The 25,043-nt window shown below is 30.1% G+C and overlaps 3 protein-coding genes across 10 annotated transcripts in view; all 3 read right to left on the bottom strand.

Annotated features, from left to right (window-relative positions):
- Positions 1 to 25,043, bottom strand: part of LOC147393968 (uncharacterized) — a 38,471-nt gene that overhangs the window by 10,341 nt on the left and 3,087 nt on the right. The gene's annotated exons all lie outside the window — the stretch shown is intronic.
- LOC147393969 (NAC domain-containing protein 89-like) lies at positions 11,537 to 13,057 on the bottom strand. Its single transcript, XM_086453930.1, has 4 exons — positions 13,002 to 13,057; positions 12,458 to 12,966; positions 11,886 to 12,139; positions 11,537 to 11,786 (listed from the first exon to the last, which is right to left on the bottom strand). The coding sequence occupies exons 2-4, from the start codon at positions 12,609 to 12,611 to the stop codon at positions 11,559 to 11,561; spliced, it is 636 nt and encodes a 211-aa protein (XP_086310056.1). The 5' UTR covers positions 12,612 to 12,966; positions 13,002 to 13,057; the 3' UTR covers positions 11,537 to 11,558.
- LOC147393967 (Tetratricopeptide repeat (TPR)-like superfamily protein) overlaps positions 14,474 to 25,043 on the bottom strand; it is a 58,214-nt gene continuing 47,644 nt past the window's right edge. For 7 of the 8 annotated variants that reach the window (XM_086453920.1, XM_086453921.1, XM_086453922.1 and 4 more), the window contains 5 exons: positions 23,843 to 23,970; positions 19,977 to 20,085; positions 17,280 to 17,342; positions 16,169 to 16,234; positions 14,474 to 14,856 (listed from right to left, as the gene is read on the bottom strand). In XM_086453920.1, coding sequence (XP_086310046.1) covers positions 14,626 to 14,856; positions 16,169 to 16,234; positions 17,280 to 17,342; positions 19,977 to 20,085; positions 23,843 to 23,970 — 597 coding nt within the window. In that variant the 3' untranslated portion in view covers positions 14,474 to 14,625. The remainder of the gene's footprint in view (positions 14,857 to 16,168; positions 16,235 to 17,279; positions 17,343 to 19,976; positions 20,086 to 23,842; positions 23,971 to 25,043) is intronic. The other variant, XM_086453924.1, reaches the window with a different exon arrangement.

Raw genomic sequence — 25,043 nt, 5'->3', positions numbered from 1 at the left:
GAAAAATAGTAATAAAACAGAAATATACGTATCCACATAAAATGCATACGTACCTGGAAGTTTCCATGGTTCAAACTCATAGACGTGGCAGTCCTTAATGGGGTTTTATTCAAAATTTTCCCCATTTACCTTAGCTTTGAGATAGTGCAATAAGTTGACATCACTGGTTGAGAATTTGTAGGGCTACATTCTCTCTCTCTCTCTCTCCAATGGAAGCTAAGGAAGAAGAATAAATAAATCTTGAGGATCAAGCCTCCCCTTCTATAGAAATGAAAATTTTTAATATTTCAAATCTAAACCTAAGCACTTGAAAATGTTACATCAGCGTTTTGCATCACTACTCATGAGATATTTCCAATCTAACACTAACTTAATCATATATAAAAGGTTGTACTCAAATGTCCAAACCATAATGGCGGTATCCGATTGTATGTCCATTGAACTTGACTTTCGTTGTTTTTTTGGAGAGCTACTATTAGCACCCCTGACTTTTACTTTTTTTTATATATATCCTCTACCTCTTAAAAAGCAAATTAATTTTCTTTCTTATGGTTTATTTTAAAAATTAATTAAAAAATATTTTTTCTAACAATTTTTATGCTGACTTTAAGTAGACACGTCCCTTCGAAACAGTGTAAGTAATTCTCTAATTTTTCTTCTTAAATAATTAATTATATTTTCTAATTATTTTTTAAACAATTATTATATTTAGAAATTTTTTTACATTTTCTATTTATACAAAAATAATTAAAAATTAAAATTACTAACAATTAAATATTTTTTTTAAAATATAATTTATAGTAACAATTAATTATAAATTTAATTAAAAAATATTATTATAACAATTATTATATTAAAGAATAAATTTCTTACTATTTTTTTTTAAATAATTAATTAAAAATTATATTTTTAACAATTATTATATTTACACTTTTTTACGTTTTCTATTTATAAAAAAAAAATAAAAAATTAAATTATTAACAATTATTAAATATTTTATAATAATTTTTATATTAAAAATTCTTTTTTATGCTGACTTTAAGCAGACACGTAACTTCGAAACAGTGTAAGTAATTTTTTAACTATTTCTTCTTAATCTTCAAAACGGTGTAAGTAATTTTCTTGCTATTTATTTTTGAATAATTAATTATAAATTATTTTTAACAATTATTATATTTACACATTTTTCTGTTTTCTATTTTTAAAAAAGTAATTAAATTAAATATATAAAAATTAAATATTAACAAATATTTTTTTATATTTGTTAAAATATAATTATAGTAACAACTAATTTAAATTTAAATAAAAAATATATTTCTAAAAATTATTATATTAAATAATAATTTTCTTACTATTTATTTTTAAATAATTAATTATAATATATATTTTTAACAATTATTATATTACACTTTTTTTACATTTTCTATTTATAAAAAATAATTCAAAATTAAATTATTAACAAATATTTTAAATTTTAATGTTGCTAAAAAAAATAAAAATATTGAAAATATACACTCAATTTTCCTTTAAAATTTTTATTCAATATTAAATTTTAATAATTATTATATTAAAAACTATTTTTAAATATTAATGTTTTTAAAAGTAAGAAAAATTAAGATATGAAAGTGATTTTCTTTCAAAAAATTAATTAAAAATTAAATTTTAATAATTAATATATTAATAAATCTTTATAAATATTAAAATTACTAAAAATAAGAAAATTGAAAATATGGACGTGATTTTCCTTTAAAAAATTAATTAAATTTTAAATTTTAACAATTATTAAATTAACATATTTGAAATATTAATGTTGTTAAAAATAAGGAAATTGAAGATATGGCTGTGATTTTCCTTTAAAATATTAATTAAATATTAATTTTCATAATTATTAAATTAACAAATATTTTGAAATATTAGTATTGGTAAAAATAAAAAATTCAAAGATATAGACATATTTTTCTTTAAAATTTTAATTAAAATTAAATTTTAACAATTATGATATTAAAAAAATAAAATATTAATGTTGATAAAATAAGAAAAATTAAAATTTTGATTTTTATTTATTTTAAAAAATTAATTAAAAGTTAAAATTTTATAATTATTATATTCACAAAAATTGAAGATATCTAAATGATTTTATTTTAAAATTATAATTATAAATAAATTTTTTAATAAGTAATAAATAATTAATTAAAATTAAATTTATTCAAAAAATCTTTTTTGTGATTCCGACTTTTCAAGGCCTTTTCAAAGCAAAACGATCTTTTCAAAACTATATAAGTAATTTTCTTACTATATCTTTTTAAATAATTAATTAAAATTATATTTTTAATTATTATTTAGATTAATACTTTTTTTTAATTTTCTATTTACAAAAAATAATGCAAATTATATTTTTAATAATTGAATATTAATAAATATTTTTAATAGTAATTATTTTTTATCGATTTAAATAGTAATGTTGCTAAAAATAAGAAAATTTAAGATATGGACGCGATTTTTCTTTAAAAATTTAATTAAATATTAAATTTTAATAATTATTATATTAATAAAAATATTATTTTATTTTATTTTATTTAAATATTTTTATAACAAATAGTATTATAAATTAAATTATACAATTATTACGTTTTCTTTTGAAATAATAAATAATTATTTTAAAATTAACTTTGTAAAAATATATGTTGTAATTTTGACTTTCAATCAGATACGCCTATCCAAAGCAAAACGACATTTTCATTTTTAGTGTTATTCAAATATTTTTTTTGTTAACATATCAATATTGGCAATAATTTTCACGACTCTTTTCCAAAACATCACCTCCTTTCTCTCTATATTTGACAATGTTTCTTGTTCTCTATAACCTTTAACGAATCTTACCCCAAAAATCATCATATTCAAAAATCTTTTTTTTCTCATATATCTTTGGATTATTGTGAAACATAAAAAAGCTATTATTTTGGATTGATCGAAGGCATCAACAAGTTGCTCCTTTGAACCAAGTACTCTCTATTTCTTGAACAAGAAGATCATTTGATTAAATCTGTCTTTGGGAGGGGACTCTCAAGACATTCTGCTTTTGTTGAAAAGTAATCTCAAGTCTATAAATCTTTTTTGATGAATCACAGTACATACTTTTTTCCTAATTTTAGATATTTTGTAACTTCTTCTACAAAGTAAAATTGATCATTTAACCTTGTATTTTCTTGTGTACATAAAATAGTAATAAATATTTTTAATAATTAAAAATTAAAATTTTAACAATTATTATATTAATAAATATTTTTAAATATTAATGTTGTTATTGATGTGATTTTCTTTTAAAAAATTAATTAAATATTAATTTTAATAATTTTTATATTTACAAATATTTTAAATATTATATGGTTAAAAGTAAGAAAATTGAAGATATGGACATGGTTTTTTTTATTTAAATAATTTAAGTTTAATTTTAACAATTATTACGTTTTCTTTTTAAATATTAAATAGTTAATTAAAAAATAAATTTACCCCAATTATTATATTAAAAAATATTTGTGATTCCTAATTAAGCATCTTCAAAATAATACAGAGACTTTTTTTTTAAAAAAATTATATTTTAACAACACTATTAATCTTTTTTTTCAATCCAACTTTAAGCAAATAACTTTTTTAAACGGTGTAACTAATTTTCTTACATTTTAAAAAAAATTAATTAAAATTTATATTTTAACAACTATTAAATTAACAAATCATTTTGTGTTTCCGATTTTAAGGAGATAAACATCTTCAACCAACAACATTGTAACCAAAAAATTTGGAATTCATCATTCTATATCGACATAAAGTAAGAGAGTCTTCAGACCAACACCATTTTGACATATGACATTGATGATAAAAAATAATAAGAAAATTTCCTCTCCTGCCCATGGTAAGAAATCAATTTTCTAATAAGATCATCTTGTCACATTCAAAAAATGATCCGCTAAAAAGTGTTGTAGATGATGAATTTCAAAAAAAATTAAAAAGTTATTTTTCACCGTGTCTATTTTCAACACCATCAAGCTTGAATTTTTTTTTTTTTTTTTTCATTTTTTTTTACCAAGAAGTTTTTCATGAAATTTAGAAGGTTGTGATGTTCGATTGCGAATATGTGGATCCCACAATACTTTTTAAAGATTTGAAATCTAAAAAAAAACTTTCTTAGCGATAGGTGTGTGGGCAGGAGAGAGAAATTTCCTTCGTATTACTCTGCATAGTGTTAGTCTGTGAGCAAACAATCACTCTAAGTAATTAATAAATCTACAAGACTCTTTGAAAGACTCCCCATTACACGTCAACTTACTGCATTGCACTATCGAATCGTCTTCAAAACTGCACCCTTTCACCATTGGCTTTCCATTTTCTTTCAAACTGACAGAGCAACAAAATACCTCTCTTATTAGAGGAGTTGGATTGAAAAGTTATAATTGTCCTCGTTACCTCTTTTCCTTCTTATTTAAATTGATGGGGTTCATAAGAGATTATGTGATCGTCATCTTTTAAAAATAAGTGGCTCTGCACTTATGTATTTGTGAAGATAAGGATAAAAAATAAAAAGATTAGATTAGATTTAATCTCCAAATCCAATATTGCTTACTTAAATTAAAATCCAGATTGTCTAATTCATGAATGTCCTTGCCCTAAAACATATTATTTCATTCATCATTTTTCTGTTTGAATTTCGGATCATATAGCCTACACGTGCATCGCACGTGCAAGGCCCACTAGTATATATATATTTGCTAGATTTATGTTTTGGTTTTAAGAATTTATATGAACATAATCATAATTGTAAACTATTGAAGTTACTTGATTTTGGGAAGAAAAAAATAATGGGAGTACATTGAATTTTTCACAAGTTTCATTGTTCAAATCATCGACCATATCATTAAGCGTTTAGTTGATTGACATATTATAATGCAATTTTGATCTGATGAGGCAGGATCATGGACTTAGGATCTCATAAGGGCCCAATTCCCAATAACTTATTGAACCAATTTTGGATCTTTCCAATCCAGTAATGTGTTGAAATATACCAACTAATGTAAATTATTTATGAATGTTCAATTTTGTAGATAACTTAAAGTTATTATCTACGATACATTTTACCAAGTTGACTTAGTCAAGTTTGAGGGACTGAGTGGTTCAAAGTCCAAGTAGACTCAACAAGTTATTAAGTTGGGCCACTGAAGCAAAACTATATATTGGGCCCAAAGAAAGTGGGACAACGAATTACTCTACTAGGTTGACATCTAGAGATAAGAGGGAACCCCAAAAAAAAAAAAAAAACAACGAGAAAAAAGAAAAACAGAATTTCTAAAATTCTGTACCAAACTTCTAGGATTAGTACAGCATAACAATTAGTAACGAAATCCTAGGGATTAGCAAAATTTAGAATAACGAAATCTAGGGATCACCAATTAATTAAAGGAGAAGTTTTAAGTAAAAACCTGTCCAAATGAACTCAGAACTAGCAAGTGCTGTTTGGAAAACGCCATTCGATTTTGATCATTTTCAAATTAAATCCCAAGATTACCCTTTCACCAAAACTTCCCCTTTAATTAATTTGTATTTTTTTTAATTATTTTATTATTTATCTTAGGGAACAATTTTAAATAAAAACCTAAAATAAATAATTTTTTAACAACTTTTAAAACTAAAAAAAATATTAAATGAACCATAAAACTACAATATAAGATAAATGCTAGATTTTTTTGCTTTAAAAAAAAACCTAAAAAACGCCACACAAATAAGTGGTTTTGGTGAAGGGGTAATCTTGGCATTTAATTGAAAAATAATAAAGAAAATGACGGTTGAAATGGCGTTTTCTAAAATGGGACTTTATCTGTTCCTTTTGACTAGGGATGCAACTTGGTTTTGTTTGAGATCAAATTGGAACCAAACCAAACTCCATTGGAATCAAACCAATCCAAATCAAACTAAAGTCGGTTTGGCTTGGTTTAATGGGTTGCCAATATTCTATAAATTGTAAGTAACATTTTTTAATAAAAATATAAACATAAAATTTCATAAAATAAATCACAAATCTATTAATAGAAAGTCATTAGTTATCCATAAAAGATTATTAAACTATGTTCTAACTATTAAAATAATTCATAATAATAATAATAATTAATATATATATATATATATATATTATTTATTGAAAATCTAAATTACATAAAATTATTAGAAATTTACAAAACGCTTCAAATTTTTGGTGGCCCCCATAAGTCATCGAAAAGAATTATTTGATTTTCTAGGCTCAAATGCACTGTTTCATATTCTAAATCTTTGATGGAGGGCATCTCCAAATCACTGTTTTGATCCAGACTCAAAATATTTTCTTCTTTATTGTAAAAAGTTTCCATGGAAGCCACGTCGAATTCTCTATTTCCTTTGTCATTAATGTTTGAGCTCACAACTGATCCATTAGGGTTAACCACTTCAATCTCTTCAAACCATTTTGCGCGCCCACTCCTTATAATTCTACACAAAACCATTTCTTCAAATATCTCCTAAAATACCAAACATAAAACAAACGAAAAAAGTTAGAAAGAAGGGTGTAATTCTTTGTCTTTTTAATAATTTGAATGGATACCCTTTTTTGGGTCAATTTATTATGAATAGGTCTACATAGTTATTGGCAAAATGCTATTTTCATAATCTCTTTTACCAAATAGGAAATGTTGTTTGAAATTACTAAAATACCCCTTTAATATTTCTTATTAAGTATTGTACTTCTAGGATGGGTATTTGTAATGTAATATATTTTTTCCCTACTTGGTAAAAATATTTATAATTAAAATGAATTGTGTGCTGGAACAGGAATTTCATAAATGTCAACGGACAATATTGTAAATTAGGCTTTATAAAATTATGCATCAAATATATTTTTGAAAATATTTATAGAATAATCAATCTATATGTACGACTTAATTTGTAGATAAGTTGTTGATAAAAATGACTATAATTGTATAGAAAAAATATTAAATTTACTTTTAAACCTCTTTGATTTAACCAGAGTAATTTAATGACCCCTATTGTAATTTAAATTACAAAATAATTAAAACAACCTTATTATTTTGGTGAAGTGTGTACTCCTGGATGATTCATTGGGTTATCTTATTGGACACGAACACTAGCCCTTGCTTGTATCCAATACACCTTTTTTCTTGATTCAAAATTTTCTTATTTCCACAATTAGTTCTCCACACACCTATTTTTCCTTTTATAATTCGTTTCTGTTTAAAAGAATTTGGCGTAGAACTTTCTCTATGAGCAAAGTAATATTGTTTTGTGTTATTGTCTCTCACATGTTCAAGTCCTAAAAAAATCATAAAAGTAATTCATTATAGATTTCATTCTTTAATTGAAAGGTAATAAGATCGGGGTTAAAGTAGACCCTCAATCCATTAAAAACAATAATAATTCTACTATTTTACAATGGTGTGACCTCTTACATCTTCTTCCATTATACAAATCAAGTTACTCAACATGTCATTTAAAATTTGTAAGACAGAAGAAGAAGAAATAGTAATAAAATAGAAATATACGTATTCACATAAAATGCATATGTACCTGGGCGCTTCCATGGTTCAGACCGTAGACGTGACAGTCCTTAATGGGGTTTGATTCAAAATTTTCCCCATTTATCTTAGCTTTGAGATAGTGGAATAAGTTGACATCACTAGGTGAGAATTTGTAGGGCGACATTTTCCTCTTTCTTTCCAATGGAAACTAAGGGAAGAAGAATAAATAAATCTTGAGGATCAAGCCTCCCTTTTTATAGATATGAAATTTTTTAATATTTCAAATCCAAACCTAAGCACTTGAAAATTTTACATCAGCGTTTTGCATCACTACTTCAAGAGATATTTCCAATCTAACACTAACTTAAAGTCATATTACAAAGCTTGTACTCAAAAGTCCAAACCATAATGGTGGTATCCGATTGTATGTCCATTGAACTTGACTTTCGCTGTTTTTTTGAAGAGCTGTTATTGGCACTCTAACTTTTACTTATTTTATATATATCCTCTACCTCTTAAAAAATAAATTAATTTTCTTACATTTTATTTTTTTTAAATTAATTAAAAAATATTTTTCTAACAATTTTTATATTAAAAATGATTTTTTATGCCGAATTTAAGTAGACACTTCTCTTCAAAACGTTGTAGGTAATTTTCAAAGCATTTCTTCTTAAATAATGAATTAATTTTTAACAATTATTATATTTAGACTTTTTTTATAATTTTTATTTTAAAAAAATAATCAAAAAATAAATTACTAACAATTAAATATTAAAATATTTTTAAATACTTGTTAAAATATAATTTATAGTAACAATTAATTTTTAATTTAATAAAAAAATATTATTATAACAATTATTATATTAAAGAATAATTTTCTTACTATTTCTTTTCTTAATTAAAAATTATATTTTAACAATTATTATATTTACATTCTATGTATAAAAAAAATAATTAAAAATTAAATTATTAACAATTATTAAATATTTTTCTAACAATTTTTATAATAAAAATTATTTTTTATGCTGACTTAAAGCAGAGACTTATCTTCAAAACGGTGTAAGTATTTTCTAACTATTCTTTTTAAATATTAATTGAAAATTATATTTTTAACACAATATTATATTTACACCTTTTTTTTATGTTTTCTATTTATAAAAAAATATTAACAATCACATATTAATAAATATTTTTAAATTATAATGATGCTAAAAATTAAAAAATTGAAGATATGAACATAATTTTACTTTAAAAAATTAATTTAATATTAAAATTTAAAAATTATTATTATAATAAATAATTTTAAAATTAATTAAAAAACTATTTTCTAAAAATTATTATAATAAAAAATATTTTTTTGATGTTGATTTTAAGTAGACACATATCTTCAAAATGGTGTGAGTAATTTTCTTACTATTTCTTTTTAAATAATAAAATATAAATTATATTTTTAACAATTATAATATTTACACTTTTTAAATATTTGTTAAAAATAATTTATAGTAATAATTCATATTAAATTTAATTAAAAAATATTTTTCTAAATTTTTTTATAGTAATAATAATTGTCTTACTATTTCTTTTAAATAATTAATTAAAAATATTTTTTAACAATTATTATATTACACACTTTTTTTGCATTTTATATTTTTAAAAAATAATTAAAAATTAAATTATTAACAAATTTTTTTAAATTTTAACATTGCTAAAAAAAATTAAAATATAAACACGATTTTCTTTTAAAACTTTAATTAAATTTAAATTTTAATAATTACTATATTAACAAATATTTTTAAATATTAATGTTCGTAAAAGTAAGAAAAATTAAGATATAATGGTAATTTTCTTTTAAAAAATTAAATTTTAACAATTATTATATTAATAAATATTTTTAAATATTAATGTTGCTAAAAATAAGAAAATTGAAGATATAAACGAGATTTTTCTTTAAAAAATTAATTAAATATTAAATTTTAACAATTATTAAATTAACAAATATTTTAAAATATTAGTACTAAAGCTAAATAAGGAAATTGAAGATATGGACGTAGTTTTCCTTTAAAAATTAATTAAATATTAAATTTTAACAATTATTATATTAACAAATATTTTGAAATTTTAATGTTGCTAAAAATAAGAAAATTTGAGATATGGAAGAGATTTTCTTTAAAAAAATTAATTACAGATTAAATTTTAAAATTATTAAATTAATATAAACTCCGAGAGAAATTAGGTAATCCGAAGGCTTTTTTCACAAATAGTAAAAAAAAATATAAATTGGGTTTTTTTTTTTTAATTTAGTTTTTTGATGGTTTTAATTAGGGTTTCTGTAATCTTGATGAGGTTAAACTAAGCAGGGTTTTTGTAGTATTGATGATTAATTGATAGCAGAGGATTGGGGAAGATCTGATCGATTTGACCAATCCACGAACTGCGCGATCTTGAGCAAATATGGAAAGTTCATTGAAGACTGTTCGTGATCGAAAGGTAAGAGTTGTTATTTGCGAGAATCTGTTGAGTTCTTGAAAACTATATTTCTTTCTCTAACAGATCAAGAAATAATGTAGATGCAGAAAACACAATTGAAGTATTAAATATTTTGTAACTCTGATCTCCTGCCATGAACAAACTTCATCTGGTGATTTTTGGACAAATTTCCAGTGAATTTTTGAACTTAGGCTTCTCTTCCATCGAATTCAAACAAATGAACCTTTCTGATTTCATTAGAAGATTTGGAGGTGTTTCTTAATGCAAAACCACCTTGTTGTGAGTAAGAGGGTCCATTTTTTATTTCATTTTTAAATTCATCAGGGCATCTTTTTCTTCGTTACTTCAGATTTTGTTGGGGCTGTGACCTATCCATCTACTTTACTTTTGCATGTTGGGCCTTACCATCAAAGGAGTGTATTTTCTAGGTTATGAAAAATGATTTATTCAGTTTCTGGTGACTTCAAATGAATTTCAGATGTTGTTAATGGCGTCTCCCTGTTGTCTTCATCTTTCAAAAGTACATTAATGGGGAAATTGGTGGTAAAATCTATTTCATGCTATAAACTATATCTACCTATGTTACGCGCACATTTTTGTGAATAGTTAGTCGGATTGACCAATTTTTGTCATAAGCTTTCCTGGCAAACTTAGTTGGAATGAGCTAAGGTGAAGGACTTATCATTGTGTCATAATTTGGATGAAGGAAATGGAAGGCTGACTCTTGGAAACTTTGCTATTCATCATCCAATCCAATGGTTTGTAGTGTAGTTTGGCAGGTTATATCAATTATCAGTCAGAAGGAAGCTTTGCTGAAATCATGTTGCCCTACAGAAATAGGAGATGATTTTATCGATGTAATTATTAGAGATAGGTCTCCAATTCTATGGTATTCTTGAGAATTAATGAGAAGTTGCAAAGTCTCAAGTAGATGGAATGAGTGAGCGTTATGAGACATGTTCTATCATTTTACGTGTATTATTGTGTGTTTTTTTTATTTTCAGAGTGTCTAGACCATTTTACATTTTTTTATTGCATAGAAGTAGTGTGGGTTTCATATTGAAACTTGCAAGGTTGCGAGAATTTTCTTGGTTTGTTTCTTCTTTAATGGTGCGCCTACGTTCATGGAACTAATCAAGAACAATCACTTCTCTGCAACTAGCGTACCACCAACAAAATTCATGACATTATTTAACCAAAGGGGACCCGAATAGCCAATTACCCTAAACATTGGCAACATCTAGTTTCTCCCAAAGTGCTAGTCAAGATGGGATCCTAAGTGGCTATAACCAATTTTCTCTACATGAGGGACATTGGTTGATTGGCATGTAGCAACAAAGGATCATGATGGAATACAAATGCTAATAGGGAAAAAAATTCAAATTCAAAACGATGGATTTTGAGAGAGAAATCAAAAAAGTTGAAACTCTGATACCATAACTAAATCATAAAGCAAGCAACATTTTATTTATTATATTCTTTTTGATCCCAACAAATACTTCATTCTTGACAATCAGATCAAAATGTTCCTCCAACAGATGATAGTTGACGAATCCAGTCATGAATCCAGTCCTCGCAGTGTTCCCCAGCTGATACATCGTTTACAAACGTCTCCCGGCTTTCGAAACTCGGTTCCCACGTTTCTACCGAATCAGAGCTCATAACCGATCCATTACTGTTGACCGCTTTATTCTTTGCACGACCACTATTCATAATTCTACACAACACCATTTTTTGAAATTGCTTCTACAATATAGAAGAAAAAAAGAAATGTCAACAACCCAAAAACAAATGTTTCAAGTTCTATAAAGTACAAGATAACAAGAATAAATAAAAAACACCAACCTGTTTCTGGTTCTTATCAGTTGGGGATAAAGTATATTCGTGCATTATCCATTCAGTGTTCTGTTGCATGTCTTGCTTGAATATTAGCGCTTGCCTGTATCCAATCACCTCACCTTTATCCTTAATTTCCTTAACATTACCATGAGTAATCCATCGACCTCCTCCTGCCACAGTTCGATGGGCCGAGATCGCTGTCTTCTGTTTTCTTTGAACGTAGCAATACAGTTCTATAATCTTTTCTGTCACCACAAGCCCTAAAAAAAAACTCATAAAAAATTAGTTTATTAAAGCATTGTAATAAAAAGAATGAGAAGAAAAAGAAAGTGTTTTAACAAAGAATAATGATAAATTGACTCTTGCCTGACAAACTCTCCTCACGTGGCTGAGCTTAGAATCATAGATTTTTTTCCCTTGGGGTACACAACTGCACACATTTATGAGGATGCACGATGCACAGTTGTGTATCCCGAGGAAATCTATGGTTCTATGCACAGCCACGTGGAGGGAGTTTGGGAGGAGTTTGTCGGAGGGGTGGTTAGAATTTGTACATACATACATAAACACACACATACCTGGGAGTTTCCATGGTTCAAAGTCATAGATGTTGCAATCCTCAATGGGTTTTGATCGAAGCTCATCTTGGTTTACCCTAGCTTTGAGTTTGCCCAATAACTTTGCATCCGTAGGAGAGAATTTGTAGTCATTGTCTGAAAATATGTCTGACATTGTTGGACACAAACAGCTTACTACTCTCCTTCTCTATCTCAAATGGCAATTAAGGTAAGAGATACAAGTTGAGAGATGAGTTAAATTTAGGAACTGAGACATTTATACTACACTCAACTCCAAATCCAACTTACACTTACTCGCGATTCAAACTCCAAATCCAACTTACACTTACACTTACTCCAAGTTCAAACTCCAAATCCAACTTGCACTTCAAACGCACCAAGTTCAAACTCCAAATCCAACTTACACTTACTCCAAGTTCAAACTCCAAATCCAACTTACACTTCAAACGCACCAAGTTCAAACTCCAAATCCAACTTACACTTACTCCAAGTTCAAACTCCAAATCCAACTTACACTTACTCCAAGTTCAATCTCCAAATCCACCTTACACTTCAAAAGCACCTCCCTTGTAGGTGTGTGTCGACATATTATATATATATTATATATATTCAAACTCCAAATCCAACTTACACTTACTCCAAGTTCAATCTCCAAATCCACCTTACACTTCAAAAGCACCTCCCTTGTAGGTGTGTGTCGACATTATATATATATATATACATACATGTGGGTCCCGTTCAGCAACAAATATTTTTGGCAAAACAATTTTCAAAACATGGGTTAGAGGTTTTGGAATGGGCTGATTTTTGGTGAGGAGATCATCCTCACCAAAAATCAGCCCATTCCAAGACTTCTAACCCCACGTTTACAAGTTGAAAAATTGTGGACCGTCCATTTTTTGTAAACCATTTTTGATGGGGTTAGAAGTTTTGTAATGGGCTGATTTTTGGTGATGATGATCTCATCGTAGAGATCATCCTCACCAAAAATCAGCCCATTCCAAAACCTCTACCCATGTTTTGAAAAATGTTTTGCCAAGATGTTTGTTGCTGAACATTTCCCTCTATATATATATAATATATATATATAGGGAAATGTTCAGCAACAAACATTTTGACAAAACATTTTGGCAAAACATTTTTCAAAATATGGGTTAGAGGTTTTGGAATGGGCTGATTTTTGGTGAGGATGATCTCTACGGTGAGGAGATCATCATCACCAAAAATCAGCCCATTCCAAAACCTCTTACCCATCAAAAATGGCTTACAAAAATGGACGGTTCACGATTTCCCAACTTGTAAACATGGGGCTAGAAGTTTTGGAATGGGCTGATTTTGATGAGGATGATTCTCTCACCATAGAGATCATCCTCACCAAAATCAGCCCATTCCAAACCTCTAACCTATGTTTTGAAAAATGTTTTGCCAAAATGTTTGCCAAAATGTTTGTTGCTGAAAGGGACCCATATACATATATATATATATATATATATATAATATATATTAATCCTTCTAAGGTTTGTTTTTTTTCCAAGGATCTCAAACAAGTCGTTGGTTCAATTATTTTCATTTCAGGTAAAATTCCACCATACACTTCAATAGGCATTGCATGGGGATGACATGGAGAATAACACTTGTCAACATGGCAAGTCCAGAATATTGTCTGTTGTACAAGTCAGCATACATCTGGCCAAAAAAAACCCCTTAAACCTTCAATGGGTTTGAAACCAGCAATGACAATCCCAGCTACAATTTCCTAAAATTTGAACTTAAATAACTGATGTAATTATATTAAATTTCTGAAAAGATATTGTACATACATGCATAAAACGGTCGGGTTTCTAATCCTCGAACAAATTTTAGTATCCAAAATTCAATTGAGTCGTTTGACTCAGCAGATTTTTGAGTCACGATGTGGTTTAAAATGTTGTTTCTTACATAAAATGCTTGGGGTGTGGGGGGACTAACCCATGAATGCACCTATTCTCTATTTGACTCAACATTAAAATTTCAAACTTTGAAAAACAGATAAAATCATAAAACTGACTTCTTCGTAGTGCTTTTGAACCAACATACATGTTTAAATCCACTTTTGTTAAACTTGTGATGGTGGTACCCAATACCCCAAGAGATCTTTATTGATCATCTTTAAACTATAATATCATACATTAATTTCTACGCCTTCTCTGAGGCAAGAGTTCAGCCTCAACTCGCTTGATGTCCTCTTTCAGCTCTTGCAGAGTAGATTTCCTAGACGCTTGTGTCTTGTCGGTGGTGCTGGTCTCACTTATAAGGCCTAATAGATGCCTTAAATTCAAGATCGCCCTTAAACATGTCAGATACTCTGTTTTAACTTCGGGAGAATTAGAGATTGCCCTTAAATTTTCAGATTGAGCTACCTGTGCAGGGATTATAAAACAAGTAGAAATGAATTGCTCTATTTTACTAATATATATTCATTGTTGAAGATTATTTTTATCTTTTCCTTCCGATAATAAACAAGAGACTTCAGCAAAACATCACATTCTAACCAAAATCAGAGCTGAGGGCATTAATGAGTGTTTTATCCAATAAAAAAAATTCTAAGGGGCATCATCATATTACAAGAGCAAATTTTACTTGGTTAAAACATTCTTGTCGAAGAATTCACTTAGTTTTCTATTCTTCGTATGGTTGGACTCCAAAATTTAACCATATAGGAGAACCTTAAAAGTAAATGTTAGTAATGTTGTTGTTTGATAGTTTATATGCTGACTATGGCTTAATTGATTTAACATTCTTCCTTAAGAGAGTTTTAGTTCCCTTGAAAACTTTTAGGTTGCTTGACTAAGTAGTTTCCAGTCCACGACTTTTTCCCCAGATTTCTCCTCGAAGAAATCCTGTTGTTGTTACCTTGCTATAGACATTCTTCTAATTGCATGGCATGCATAGCATGCATGGATGTTTCTTAAGAGCATTAACTCTAATATAAAACATGCCACTAGGCCAATAAGAGAAGATATGAACCATAGCCTTAGGAAAGACCCAATATATTCCAAGCAAAGCAGAAAAACAAAAAACAAAAAAAATCTCTATTAACTTTTCAATTTTATGAAAGGTTAGTTTGTATATTCTTCATCCTATCGACATACAATGCATCTAGTTTGAATGATTGCCTCAAATGGCTAAGGTGGTTATTTTAAGAACGATGATAAACTGACTAAAAAAAAAAAAAAAATTCAAATATACTTCAACCATATATTTTCCTTGTGTATCTCAAGGAAAAATCTATGGTTCGGTGAACATGCCACGTCAGTTGAGTTTTTGTTTTTTTTTTTTTTGTGTTGGTCTATCAAGACTTATTTTAAAGTTTTGTCCAAAGAAGCTACCTCAAGAGGGCCTCCACTCTTGAGTCCAGGGGGAATCTGGAAATGGGTTTCCCCTAATATTTTCAATCGAGAAAGTCTGCTAAAATACCATAAAATAATGCAAAAGAAATTTTATCTTGAGGTATGATCCTCTCCTTAAAAAGCCAAAGGAACGTAAATCCCATAAAAGGTACTTAAGAGATTATCTATTGGTCGGTAGCAAACTTGTAAGTTGGTTTCTATTGGCCAGGTCAACACTACTGCTCAACCCATGCCTTATTATTCCAAATATCAAAATGGATTGGACGCAAAATCAACAAAATCAAGTTTAGATACAATGTTTCAAGAATCTTTTAGTAGATACCTCTTTGAAAGCAGTAATGCACTGGTGATATGCATGCTCAGCCTCAACTAGAGGTTGACAATCATCCTGTATTATCAGACAAACATCAACTTAATTAGCCAATAGGAATAAATCACTGCAATTTAATGTGGATTTTTTTGCAACTTCAAATATTCTTTGGACTTGCCCATGCCCATTTGTGAATGTGTACTTGTCCCCAATGCATTCATGTGCATGCCTCTGTTGATTGTAGAGATAAAGGATCTAGTCTTTTTTTTTGGATAGATACAAAATTCTTATTAGAAAATCAAAGAAAAGATATTGGGGCTTGAGCATACCTACCTAATACAGAACAAAAGGAATAGATAAGTAGAGATAAAAAGAAAAAAATAGACAAAAACCACTCCCGACTCTCCCCCTTACATGCTAAGACCTTTTTTGGAATTGGATACAAATTAGAAAGTAACCGTAGAACAAAGTAGCTCTGGGAGAAAGTAGCTTTTAGAAAGTAGAAAGTAGTTTCCTTTTGTTTTTAAAGAAGTTTAGATTTTAAAATTAACCCAAACAAGTTTTTTTAACTTTTCAACTTTCAAAAGTCAAAAAAGTTACTTTTTAAGTGCATCCAAACGGGTTCTAAGTCCCACCTAAACCAAAAAAAAAACAGAACATGAGTCAATCTATACTATACTTTATGTTCTTATACTCTATTAGAACTCCTGCTTGGGGGGCCCATATAGATGTGATGTTGGATGATCCAACTGCACAATGAATTTAACTCACTATGATGATTACCATTTGCAAAAGTCAGTTAATTCTAATAATACTTACTAGGTTTAAAATAAACTTGAAATGTTTATATAAAATGTCTTCTAGACTGTTTCTGGTAATAATGATAATTGTACAATAGAATGCCAAAGAAGTGAAGGGGTCAACTGGCAAGCCCTATTGGCATCTTAACTCTAAGAACAACATACCATGGTAAGAAATAAGATTAACTTTTGAAGACTTCTTGAGTTGTTATAGAAGCTCAAAAGGAATGGCATGCAACTTGAAACAAAATAAACCACTAATTAAATCTCAAAGTCCTCCATGAAGAAACTGAGTATGTAGATCTGAAGTCATAAATACTGACCCTCGGTTCTACAAATTCTTGCTTAGTGATTTCTAAAAGCCCAAGAGCGTCAAGTGATTGCAACTGCAGGCATGAAGACAAATACACCGATTTCAAATTGAAAGGCACAATATTACAAAATAACATCATATATCACCGCATGTTTGGTTCAGCATTTATGGCATTACATATGTCAGACAGATATATAATGGTGTATATGGACAATGCATTTTTGAAAAAAAGTACTCTTCTATTGGTTTGAAGTGTCTAGTTCTTACCAAATTTTTAGTTAAGGTAGTTTGGACATTCGTCAAATAAGCTCAAGACCATTTATAACATACTGATTATAAAAAGTAGATGCTTGACAATAATGAAAAACAGCAAAATTGGCATTTTGCACTCATATAAATCACTTGGGTAACTTGATGAAAATGTGGCTTCATGGGAATAATCTTCTACTACACACTGACATCGTATTGTGAAAGGATACCCATTAAATCAAGGAAAAAGCTGACTCGTAAAGTGGGAGTTAAGTGGGGAAGGAGCAAGGACAATCTGGGAAGGAGTTAAGTGGGTTTGGGCAGGTTGCAACTGTCGTTGAAGCTTCGGGAAGGAATGTTCAGAGGGAAGTCTGGTCTGCTTTAGCGGTTGAAGATGGTTACCTGGAGGGGTGCATGTTCAATGACCAACAGAGGGTGGTTCATCCGATGTGTATTCTGCCTTCCTTTTATTCTTAGCATGGGCAATACAAGGGCAAAACGAAGGATGGGAGGTGGGGTTTGGGCATTGGGGTAGAGGGGACTTTCTTTTTCAATTTCTTGGTGAGTACAGGAGACTTGTGGGTTCTAGGGTTATGCATTTCATCGGCACAGTTGGGTGGCATCAATGGGACAATGCGCATGACGAGCAAACTAATAACAAGTGAGAGAGACAAAGCTATAGTTGGCCAACAAGATACATGGCAAGATTATCAGGTAAGAGGGGATATAGGACTCTTAATGGAGGTTGATAACGATATGGATTCTGCGCGGTTTTTGCAAGGAAAAGGTAGTCCCTCTGCAGATTCTACAAAGTCAACGTCGCCAGATAGATTGGGAATTGGAAGTAAAGACTACCACACTAACTTAGGGATTATGACAGAACAGATATTAGCTAATATGCTGGAATCCGGACTGAAAGTGGGTATGTCAGTCAGAAACGAAGGTAAAATGTCTCAATCATTGGTTAACGTGGCCCTGAAAACTAGTAAAGGAGTGGAGTTTTGCATGCAGAAGGTGGTGGGGCAGTGGCCACTTTCGGGGAGGGTCCCCTCAGATCATGGGGGAGTGGGGATGTCGCCTAGAGATCGTTTTCAATATGAATTCTCAAGGTTAAAGATTTCGAGACAGCTTTTGGGTTGCGGCAATATGGCCAAGGAGAGGAATAAAAGACTAAAGAATGAAATTATTCAATTGAAGAGATCTGTGGAGGATTTTCCATTAGCAGTTACAAAAGGGAAGAGGGCCAGAAGGCACTTAGCAAGTTTAAATGTGGATTAGAATTTTCTCTTGGAATGTTAGGGGGTTGAATGCGGCTACGAAAAGAGCAGCTATCAAAGTTGTTCTTTATCATCAAAAGCCTCACATTGTGGCCTTGCAAGAATCCAAGCTAGATAAAGTGGATGGTAGATTGATTCGGGAGATTTGGGGGATTCGGTCAGTGGGGTGGTGCGTGCTTCCTTCATGGGGGGCTTCGAGCGGTATCATTCTATTGTGGAATAAGAAGTCAGTAGTGGTGGAAGACGAGCTTATCAAGGCCTTTTTGGTCTCAAATCTTATGCAGGTTGATTGGAGAGGATTTCACCTAGGTCTTTTTAGGGATTTATTGCCCGACGTTAGAGAGAGAGCGGAACCATTTCTGGGAAGAGTTAGATGATATCAAGGGGCGTTGGGATAAACCGTGGGTGTTGGGGGTTGACTTCAATGTTATCCGATTTTCATTCGAAAAGAGGGGAGGATCGAGAATCACCCCAAAAATGCGTAGGTTCTCGGATTTTTTTGATCGGAATGAGTTGATCGATCTTCTGCTATGTGGGGGAAGATTTACTTGGTCAAACAATCAGGAGATCCAAATCTTATCATATTAGACCGGTTTCTTGTTTCGGTGGAGTGAGAAGAACACTTTGGAAGGATTATTCAGGAAAAGTGGCCGAATCCTGCGTCTGATCATTCTCCTATTTCTTTGGTGACCGGAGCACCGAGGAATCGGCCCACGCCTTTTAGATTTGAAAATATGTCGCTAGATCATCAAGGGTTTGGGGAGATGATTCAAACTTGGCGGAATGAGTTCTTGTTTGAGGGAAAGCCAAGGACCGTGTTGAGGCTAAAAGTGAAGGCCATCAAAGAAAAAAAATAAACAATAATAAAAAAAGAGAAATCATCCAAAAGATTTTTTCACATATGTTTCTGGAAAATATTCTTGGGGTCACAGTACAAGTTCTATATGTCAACTCAAAAGTAGAGAAGGAAGAACTAAAATAGACAACTCTAGAATTGCACTAATGTTGCAAATTTACGTCATAACAACAGACAATTCATAGTATGGTCTTGAGGTAAGGACACTGATAAATCATGGAAATGAAGCCACACTGTTACATAAAACCTCTAGACTAATACTAACCATCCATAATGGAATAATTCGTTTTTGATATTTGATTGCTCATAAATAAAAGGAACTGACCAGTATCACAAGTGCTTCATGCTCATCCTTTCCAATCATTTTAGGATCACCATTTTTCTGCAAGTTGCTTCTCTTTTTATCTGAACTATTCAAAACTTGCCTTGATATCCTATCATAAAAATAGAATTTTTGTTACTTAATATTAGCAAAACGAGAAGCAATACAAGAAAATCTTTGGACCTTTAATAAAAAATAAAAAATAACTCTTAAAGACTTATCCCCACCAAACTTGGATTCTTGCAAGTTTCCTAAAAACAAATCTTTAGAAACCCAACCATGTTGAAGGCAAAAAATAAAGAATAGCAAACAATACATTAGATTACCCCTAATTTCTATTAAGCTTGGATCACTGATAAATGGTGGCTTTAATACCAAGGTTAATTACATGGATATGGGTAAAAATTGTCAAAATCGGCCCGTCTGTAAGAGGCACTAGAATGCAACTTCAAAAGAGATTCAAGACCAAAGTAGGTAACATCCAACACATCTCAAACTGCCAAAAAAAAAGAACCCTCAAATTACTTTAGCTAGATCAAACTGGAGCAAAAGATGATTAACAAATTCTCCATTTATCTTGAACATGAAGAAAAAGCCAATAATGATTCTCCTAATCGGCAGTGGCATTGATAAGGAGATGTACTAGTTTGGAGAACACCACCCTTGGGAGCAACTGTCAAAATAGTACATGTCACCAGATTCATGACCAATACCAATCTTCTTTGTCTTTAGATCCTGAAGAACACAGTGAGTAGGATAAAAAGTTACTGAGCAGTTTTTTTTCTTTGATGGGTAAGCTGGACTAGAACCCACGACCTCAAAGTTTTTTTTTGCAATGTGTCAAACCAACTGAGCTATGGGTCTATGCCCAAAGTTAATGAACAGTTTAGGGCACTAATGATTTTACTCGTAGACATAAGGCGAAAAGGAAATATGGGAGCATATAATACTGAAAGAAGAGACATTTGAATGTGGGTACACTGTACCAAGTCCAGAAACTTTGGACATAGTACCATCAGCTAAGGTAACAGCAGCACAAGATTTAGTATGGTTAAAGTGAGAACAGACTTTGATTTCCAGTTATGAGTTCAAAAGCTCCTAAATCAATAACCCAAGGAATAGAGGAAGACAAGACACATATAGTAGCGATGTCGGCAAAAGTAACCATAGTTGTAGAGGCAGAGGGAACACTAAATTGTTGATGATTATGACTAGATTTGAATACTCTTCATGGGTGAGAGTCATAATATCACTGTTGAAGGATGGAGTACGGGAAACATCATTAGTAAAATTACTATCTTCTGAACTTGCCAGCTAGCTTTGTTGGTAAAGTTTTTGGGTGATGAAAACATGGTCCTGAGTTTGATTCCCGCCAGCACCAAGTTACTAATTTCATTAAAAACAGACTTACCGATACTAATAAAAAATAAAAGATAAAAATTTTCTGTGTAAGTCACTCAGTAAGCTCGTACAGGTTTTCGATGGAGATCCCAACATGTATCAGTTTAGACCACAACGAGTGCTTGGTATCAGTCTCCACCTCAACATCTCCCTGAATCTCAATCAACAATACATCCAACATAAGGGATAATTGGGTACCCAATTACCCAAAATCGATTAGTCATTTTTTGGTCTACCATCATGGACCCATGAGGATCCGGTTTTGGGTAGCCATCTTAACAGGGTCCCCTTCGGGTACCTGACTAGTAACTTTACTTTATTTATAATCAAATTAGTAGTCTAATCAAGAGATGTCTTGCACTAAATGCACTTTAATAAAAATTAAAATATAAAGAGAACGTGAAGCTTTTAATTTTTACCTTTTCTTTACGTGAAGATCCATTCATTTTTCACATTCTTATTCAATTTCAATGATAAATAAATGCTCCATACCATAAGTTTTTAGATTTTATTCTCAAAAGTTTGATTTGCTTGAAGAATTCATCGTTGATAACTCTCAATTGAGGAATTACACGTTAGATTGCACACTAAAAAATAATTGTCTATTTTATCAGATATTCATATTTCCCTTAAATTCAAAAAAAATTATTAATCTTAATGTGTACCTGATGGGTATCAGGTATTCATAGGGTCGGTTCTGGTTCCAATGATCTCATACCCGGGAACCGAAACCGAGGTTTTATTTAGGTTCTGATTCTGGGTATATGTGGAACCGATCAACATAACTGTGATGCCCACCATGAGAACCACGTTCTCTTCCAATTGAAGATTCCGATGCATATCTATCTCTCGTGGCATTGTTTGAAGAATTTCCACAAAGTGAAACTTGATATCACGAGCACATCATTGAGGGAAGGAATTTCCTTACTGCCTAGCATCTGGTTCATACTCCGATTTCAGCTTGGACAAGAAATTTAGCAACCTGAAACTCTTCATATTTTCTTTGTAGCTCTATGACAGAAGTAAATGGCTTATAAACTAGCTCCTCCCACATTCCTTTAAGAGTGGAATAGTACTCATTGAGGCTTCTATCACCTTGTTGGAGAGTAAAACATCTTGGTACAGCAGGTAAATCCGAGAAATATTTTTATCAGGGGAATACATCTCACGAATGGTCCCATATTTCATTTGTTGTACTGAAGAACATTTACATTGCTACTAATAGAGGGATCATGCTATTCCACAACCAAGTAATAATCTGGGCATTATCTTGAACCCACTGATTGTAATTTGAATTTCATTGAGTTTTGTCTAGGGAACCTTAAATAGATTTGGACCATTGAAGATAATTAGATTCATTCAATTTACTGCTAGTCATGTGAAGACCAAAATATATTCCATCAATCTTAGACTCCCTTTTTGCACCAATTGAAATTAAACCAATAAAAAAAGAGAAAAAAAAATGAAGACTGCAACACCTGAACAGAAACTCAATACATATATGAACTAACACCTGAAAAAATGAAGTGAGCACATCACCTCTACAAGTCTTTAGAAGTGACACCTCACCTAACATCAAATACTTGAACTTACACACCATGATAACCTTCTTCATTGCTGTCCTAAAGCAACATGAATTCAATCTGCATATTCCTCTGTTTTTTGTCTATTCCAAAGAGGGAAAAAACAACACTACATTCCTTGAAACACCACCAACCATAATGGTTGTTGCACAATTTTGGGGAAAAAATATGGTTTCTTAGAATGAGAAAAGGAATGTGAGAACAGGATCAGATTTGTTGCTCTAGTCCAACATTGTTGTTGATTCAGAATATGAGATAGAAAAGAAGATGAAAAAAATGGAGAAAAAAGATCAGAGAAGAAGTTACTCTCAATGTCACTATTCCCAGATTCTCTTCTCTAGCCTTTTATATTAATAATACAAGACTAAGTTAAAGTCACAAATACCGTTCACTTAAACCTTGACATGAAATGGTGTACTGCATGTGTATCAAACACTATACATCATAAGCTAAACATAAAATTCAGTTCAACACTATAAGACGCAAACTATGAGTCACACTATCAGTCTTTCCAATTGGTAGGTAGTCTCATTGATCCGGTCATCTAATCAATGGCCCGTTTGTTGGACTGAAACTAGAAGAAACCCATACAATTGATCCTAAAAATCTTACTGAAAAAATGATGCATGAAAGCTGTTCTGTAAACAAATTCTCATTAGCAAAGCATATCCATCTAGATAAACCTCTTCAAAGTAAAACTAATTAACAATAACAAAAGAATAGGAAAAAAAAAGGGCAACCAAATAACATATATGAATAATGAAACAATAAAGTTTTGGGGACAGATTAATAGATCAAAAGAACAAAAGATTACTTCTTATTTTAATCATGGAGCTTAGTATTTATGTTGAGATAAAAATATGCATCAAGCAAAATAACACAAACCTTATTGCATTATCTAAAAGAATTTTTGCCTTATCAAGCTCAGCATGTGCTTCAGAAACATCCACCTTCCTTAGCCGACTAGACTTGAGCATTGCTATTCTTGCCAAATGAAGCATGTTGGCACCAACCTACACTTGACAAAAGAAAGTGCACCTTATTGAAATGTTATCTTTTTCTTAATGAAAATTAATCTACTACAAACAAAAGATGCATTGAGCAACTGCACAAGAAGTGAGGACCACATAATGAAACTAAGGTATTATATCACCTAATAAACAAGTTAACATTGCCAATGCCTTGGATAGCTGTCCTATTCATGGTTCAAAATTTCTTGCCATTTCAAAATGTTTCGGTTGAGACAGTTTTGGTTTTTTTTTTTTCTTGACCAAAACATTGCCTTGAACCGAGATTTTAAACCCTAGTCTTATGTTGCATTTTTCACCGTATGTGCACAAAAAGGCAATGCAAAACAATTACATTCACAGACACAAAATGCATCTATGGAACAATTTAGAAGCAAGGAAGAAGTAGTAGTGCTGGTCTATTAACAATACTAAGAGGATCATTTTCTTCAAATCAACCTAATACTTTAGGCCATTCTTTAAGCTTCCAGCTGCACCATAAATGATGTTATAGCAACAAAAAGGACAATAAAAATCATGAATGGCACCACAAACAAACTGTAGTTAATATCCAGAATGTGCAATGTAACTTTTACTGAACTAATCACATAACTTGACTGAAAGGAATTTTCCAAATCAAGAAAATAATGTAAATAGAAACTTAACATAACCAAAAGCTTATTGAAAAAGTAGAAAAAAGAACTACATTAATTTTGTATGCATTGTTGTTATCGTAAAAAATCAAAGTTTTTAAAAATAAGTATTTTCCAAATAATTAAAAAAAATGTACATGGAAACTTAACGTGACTGAAAACATATTGTAAAAGTAGAAAAAGAACTATATTAATTTGTATGCACCATTTTTATTATAAAAAAATCAAATTTATATAGGCTTTAAAAGAACTTTTCTAATTTATATAAATAGAAATTCTATATTCAATTAAAACTATTAAATATGGGTATCATGGAAACATCTCCGAAAAAGCTTTTTAACAGTACTCTTTTATTGTAAAACAACTTACAATTGGAAGTTATAAAACTTTGAAAACTCAAAAGAAAAAAAAAAGTAACTCTATTTT

Source organism: Akebia trifoliata, chromosome 9, assembly GCF_017979445.1.
Source record: "Akebia trifoliata isolate Shusen 1 chromosome 9, ASM1797944v1, whole genome shotgun sequence".
In the NCBI taxonomy this organism is placed as follows: Eukaryota; Viridiplantae; Streptophyta; class Magnoliopsida; order Ranunculales; family Lardizabalaceae; genus Akebia; species Akebia trifoliata.
Note: the sequence above shows the minus strand (reverse complement) of the source record. Positions and strands in the feature narration are given on the sequence as shown.